The sequence below is a fragment of the Phaethon lepturus genome, unplaced genomic scaffold (genome assembly GCF_000687285.1).
Source record: "Phaethon lepturus isolate BGI_N335 unplaced genomic scaffold, ASM68728v1 scaffold18688, whole genome shotgun sequence".
In the NCBI taxonomy this organism is placed as follows: Eukaryota; Metazoa; Chordata; class Aves; order Phaethontiformes; family Phaethontidae; genus Phaethon; species Phaethon lepturus.
This window is the reverse complement of record NW_010558516.1, coordinates 4,768-10,819: the sequence shown is the minus strand read 5'-3', so window position 1 is coordinate 10,819 and position 6,052 is coordinate 4,768. Positions and strand designations below refer to the sequence as shown.

Sequence of the window (6,052 nt, the reverse complement as noted above, 5' to 3'; positions counted from 1 at the left end):
CGCAAAATTGAGATTGCTTTTCCCTGGTGAGTATTTGGTGTTTATTATTCTGCACTGCCGTGGGTGTGCCTAATACTTAGAGGATTAACTGGCTTGTCAAAAATGCCTGTGCTCAAAGGGCCCTTGCTATAAGAAACCAGATTTGAAAAAAGACGGGAAGCAAAGATGGAACAGCTGTGAGCTTTGGTAGACTGCGCATGCCCCGTGTCATTTGCAACGACTTTGTTCCTGGAGCAGAGGAGGAAGGTAAGTAGCTTTACCTGCCACGGGGCCGTGCTGTTCCCTGTGGTGTTGGAATAAAGCTGTGGTTATCCAGCGCGGTTCTGCTCGGCTCTAAGCAGAGAGGAGCTTCCCCACCTGTATCCTGCAGTAACCTTGGAAATGCGATGCCTTTGTATTTCATGTGTGCAGCACTTGGACCACGGGGTTTCACTTTTGGCCAGCTGTGTCACTTGGAACCACGTCTCTTCCCTATGGATCCCCGTGCCCTGTCCTCCTCCGAGGGCCCAGAGTGGGGGACAGGCTCTCCTGTCCTCTGGCTCCCGCACCAAAGTGATGTGCAAGGACCCAGCAGCTGCCGGGCCAACGGCCTGGGATGTCCATGTGCCACATAGTGCCTCTTGCCGAGTCTTTGGGAGGGGGATGGGGACTGGCCCTTCCTCCGCAGCCTGTGTCAGTCTTAAGGGAAAAGGGGAGCAGAGGATGTCGGCGCTCAGACACCCGCCTGCCCCCCTTGGGGCGAGGTGGGAAGCGACACGCACCTTTCGACCCATGGGGCTGCTGGACATGGATGAGCCCCTGACTCGGGATGTCTGGGTAAACGAAATCGCTGCTACTAGTGCTGCAGCAGCTTGAGTTTCGGTAAGGTCTAGTCAGCTTGAGCAATTTAACTTGGTGAAATAATTTGGTTTTGACGCAAATCCCACTATTGTCTCTGCCTCTATTGTCCCCGTTTCCTTTGTGCTGCTTCAGGTCTCCAAGCAGTTTTGGTGCATGAGAACCTCACTTTTTCAGATGTGCAGGCGATTGGGAGGCTCCAGTGGGGGCCTCGCACAGGTCACTCGGTGCTGGATGGGTCATTTGTCCCTACGGGGCTCTTTAGAACACTGCTGGCCAAAAGACTTGAGCACACACCCCGTGAACCTGGAGCCCGTGGGGGTAATCGCTTGAAGAGTGAAATGCTACCTGGAGAGCGGCCCGAGTGCTGATGAATGCAAACATCAGTAGCAAAAATGGAATTTCCAAGCAATTACCTTTGGGATTGGATACTGAGTAGGGGCAGGAGCTTCATCTCTGCCAAAGTCAATGAGAATTCCGCATTTTGGTATATCTGCTGCCCAGATACCTTCAAACAGCTGTCCCTTATCCAAGTAGAAAAATTTCCCTGGGCCATGCTTCTTTCCATCTTTCCAACCTCCTTCATACCGATTTTCATTTGCTGCAATTAAATACATGAACAGACCATTAAATTTGTACCATTTCATTAAGGGGCTGGAAACGAAAACAATCAACACAGCAAACCGACAGAAGAGGAAGTCATCTGGTTGGTTCCTCTTGGTAATTTCGAGAGGGCTGCGGCACAGCGTGTCATTTTGCTTTCCCGGTGCTCCGTTTGCTGTGCCACAGAGGGAGAAAAGGCTGCAGAGGAAGCCCATGCTTGCCCACTTGGAACAAGAAATGCAATGTGGAGCAAGTCACTCTTCACAACATGAAAAATTATAGGACACAAGTTTCAGATTTGTCACTGCAACAAATCACGCAGGATCCCTGGCTTGAAGAGCTTTGCTTGTCTGGGCAAGGAACAGCAGCACTGTCTGACCCGTGTCCAGTCAAAATAGTCTTGATTTCAAATAATACTTGTAGTTATGTTTTTCCTCAATGAATTACAGGACCAGAATTTATGTGAGTGTCTGAACTGTTTAGGCAATCAGTTACAGACTGTTTTTCCAGCTGTACTGCATCTCTTGGTGTTTTTCTGCAAGTTGAGAGAGGGTTTTTTGGGCTCTGTGCTGCTCTCCAGGAATCCATCCATCGCCAACAGCGAAGGCAGAGCAGAGAAGAGAGCAGCCTCCTCCGGGGACGCTGGTTGAGAAGGGGCATCATACCCACGGTGATGTTGGGGCTGGGATACATGTAGGCCACCCTGCTCTCACTAGGAGAGTCCTCTGCTGTCCCCTTTTCCCAGACATAGCGTTTCTAAGCCAAAAATCAGGGATTTCTGACCAAGTTACTTAGTGGAAATATCTTTGGGTCTCAGCTGAACACTGTTATTCTTTGTGGCAAGAGGTGGCTGAAATAGCAGGGCACCCCGCATGGTGCCGCAGAGGTCACTGGGGGTTGCTAGAATGCCGTAAAGGCAAAAAGGAAAAAAACAAAATGCTTCCAGGGAGTGTGGCTGCCGGGCTATTCAGACATGGTCTGGTTTACAGGTTGGAGCTGTGGCAGTGGTTATCTTCAGCTTGCATCTGGTGGTGTGCTTGTCTTCAAGACCAACCTGCCCTGCCCGCTGGTGGGAGCAGCTTGGCTTCTGTTCTCCATCCACTGACAACTCAGAAACCACCAAAATCACAGACCTGGCTGTGATGGAAGGGGCATCGAACACCCTGGCTGCACCGCGGTGCCCGGCTGCTCCCATCCACTGTCCTCCTGGAGCATCTCGGAGGCTGCATTGCTCACAGCTGGGATCTCCTCTGCGGACGTGCAATGCTCTGGTTTAAAAGCTCTTCAGCAACGAGCGGCAAATCATTGCGGTGCTGCCAGCCAAGCTTGTCCTCGCCGGGCACGCTGCCACTACAAGCAATTTAATCTTGAGCTGCAGCTCATCGTGACCTCTGCTGAAGAAGAAGAACTTTTCTTTCACCATCGCAAAGCTGCCGGCACATGGGCACACTTCCAGCAGCTGAGCTGAATACATTAAGATTGTGGGTTTGAAATAATTGCTCTGGCTAATTTTAACCAAAAGGAATCCAGCTGACAATTGCTTGCAGGCTACACTGGAGGCAACCGGGCTCTGAAATGGTGCATCAGCCGCGGCTCAGCCCAGAGAGGCTGTCAGTTTATAACGCTGAGGGTGACTTTGATAGGAGCAAAGCAGATCAGTGGAAGGAGTTGCCACTGGAAGTGGGTGCTGATTTCATCTGGATGAGCCATCGGTCCAAAGTGACTTTACAGTCAGCAGAGAGAGTGCAGTCGTGCATGTGATGTGCAGCGAAGGTCATGCTCGTTCCTCCTAGCTGCTTTGCTTAGCTAATTACTAGCCTTGAGATCACTTTCAAGCAAAAAAATAGAATAGATTAATAATAATATGGAGATAATATTTCTTCAAATGTGCCTGGAATGCAGTGCCTTGTATTCCAGAGGACTGAGATTGTTGGCTTTGGGAAAAAATTTGTTAAACCCCAAGCAAAATAAAGGAAAAAAAATTCAAAATTTCTATTTTTATGCTGAGATTGCCCCCAACATTCCCAAGCCGTGATGTGCTTGGTTTTATTTCTGGGAAGGGATTGTGTACTAATGAAACCCCTGTGATCACTCAACGTGAGTCAGTCTCAGAAGTAAGAGAGAGCACGGAGTGAATCAAAAAGAAAACTTCTCACTTTTTTTTTTTCTGTGCTGGAAACTGGACTCCTCTTCGCTACGCAGCAGTTAGAAAGTATGTCTGGCAAAGTTCCTGCCTTGAAAAGAGAGATTGGCTCTTCTCTGACCCAACAGTATATTATCTCTAACCCTAACCATTCCAGACATTTAAATGTAAATCGCAGCAAAAATAAGCTTTCATGCGTGTGGCCTTGACCAGTGCAACACCGGCCCTTGCACAGCCTAAGCCACCTCCTGCAGCCCCAAACCAGGAGGGGAGGGACGGCACAGGGGAGCAGCCACAACCCTGACACAAGGCTGCAGTGCAAGATGCGATGCAGCATCCAGAAATCCGGACAGCAGAGGCACCTGGAGAGCAGCACGACACCAAATAGCTTGAAAGGGGCAGGCAGACACACTGGGCAAGGGTGGCTGGTACTTACAGAGCCGCAGCATTCCCTGCCCGTCGGGCTGGTCCTCCAGCCACTGCCCCTCGTAGATGGAGCCGTCCCGGTAGTACATCCGTCCCCAGCCGCTCCGCAGCCCATCGCTCCACTCACCCTCGTAGCGCTCCCCAACAGGGTAAAACGTTGCCCCGTAGCCCTGGAGGGCAGCACAGAGATGGCATGTTAGGAGCCACTGTTCAATTGGGAGTCAGTGTTCAATTTTGGGACATTACTTTCTTGATAGGCTACGCCTTTGCTTATTGCTCTTACACATGGTTGCTGGTGGCTGTTCATGTGTTGAAGGAAACGAGAGGTGACAGTATGGGATTTTTGGGGGCACATGATTTTGTTCCCACAACAAAACCCCAGGTTTGTATCTCAGTGTGTTATTGGCATGATTACCACTAATATTTAGCTAAACGTGAGTTTTACTAGAATATAAAGCTGCCTGGGGATAGGTAGCATAAACAAGACCTGTCTCTCAACGTGGGGATTTTACGCCTTTCAGACCTGATGACGCTTCATACAGCCTCGTACAGCATGTCCCAGGCTGGGCAACTCCTTCCCTTGCCCCTGGGCAGACCAAAGGTCTCTTAAGTGATGCTAACCAAGGAAACGGTTTTGCCTTCTCCTCCATCCATACACCCAAAGAGGTAATGCCCTAAGCAGCCTCTTGCCTTCCTCCCTCCTTTACAAGAAACGAAAGGAAGCCCTGAAGGCTACCTGTGGTGAGACCGGGAGGCGCAGGCAGCGGTGCCACACGTGCCTCCCTGCAGCCGGGCACCGGCACAGGCTCCCTGGGGTGGCAGGCGTCACCCCGGCAGGGCAGGCAAGCTCCGACATCGAACCGTCTCCACTCTTCACTTTCTCTCCTCAGGCTTGGTGCCACTGGCGGGTTTGGTTGGTGACCTTCTGAATTAAGACCAACTGAGTGCGTGCAAGCTGGGGACCCCAGGAGGTATTTGTCTTATGTACATGTTTGCCATTAAGAGAAGTCCAGATGTACCCCCTGCACTGGAGAGTGATACCAGTAGGAAATATTTACATGTTACTAATGAGTTTTCCCATAGGAATAAAGCATTAATTTCTCTCTGAACAAAAAAATAAAATCAGTTCTGCAAATAAGTGATTTTTCTGAGCATTAATTTTATTAAACTGCATGAATGTAAAGGGGGGCTTTTGTAGAAGAAAAAAACAACCCTAGTGATATTTGAATGTCATTATAAATCTTTCACAAAAGCTCAATCACCCAAAATATATCCTCAAAGAACAGGACGGGAAGCTCCCTCCAAGAGACTGACTGGAGCCATAGAGCTGCACACCAATTAGAAGAGGCTATTAATTTAATTTAAGAGCAGACACAAAGGCAAACACAGGGTTTCCATTGGCAGATCAGAGAATGTTCCTGCAAGGATTTTGCACATAAGATTGCAGTCATTTTTAGCAGATGACTTCCTCACTATGTTCCCTGTAGAAAAATCAGTGATTTATGTGACAGGCTGATTTTCCAAAAGAACTCATGTTATTTCTCTAATATGCTGTAAAACTCCCAGAATAAGGTACATTTTCCTGCAGTGCTTATAGTACAGGTTCCTCGGACGGCTTCAAGGATGAGAGGAATGAAAGGGTTGGGTGGGGAGGACCAAGACTTGGGATATGAAATCTCTCATCCTGCTGGGCTGAGCTGCAGGTAAGTTTGAGCAGTGATTGCTGCTCTGCGGCAGCTGGTGGGAGGTGGGAGGTCGGGGCTGTAGCCCCATCACCAGCAGACGGGTGGGATGGGTCCCTCTCCAAAGGGAAGATGGCAGGCGACGAGGTCGGCAATGCTTGGTTTTTTATGAATGATGGACTTTTACTCCTGAAACTTCCTGGGCTTTCTGCAGGTTCAAATTAAGGTTCAAATTAAGATTCAAATTAAGAGAGCCGAAGCCTGGAGGAAAACCTGTTCCTGTAGCTTCTGGCCAGACTCAGGCTGCTGGCTGTGGGACACGGCGCAGCTCCTGCAGCATCCGGCGTGAAAAAGTGAGTAA

The 6,052-nt window shown here is 49.6% G+C and overlaps 1 protein-coding gene across 1 annotated transcript in view; it reads right to left on the bottom strand.

Annotated features, from left to right (window-relative positions):
- The window catches only part of MORN3 (MORN repeat containing 3), an 8,607-nt gene that overhangs the window by 1,345 nt on the left and 1,210 nt on the right, over positions 1 to 6,052 (bottom strand). Inside the window, exons 3-4 of the mRNA XM_010293094.1 lie at positions 4,020 to 4,179; positions 1,254 to 1,438 (exon numbers count right to left, since the gene is read on the bottom strand). Coding sequence (XP_010291396.1) covers positions 1,254 to 1,438; positions 4,020 to 4,179 — 345 coding nt within the window. The remainder of the gene's footprint in view (positions 1 to 1,253; positions 1,439 to 4,019; positions 4,180 to 6,052) is intronic.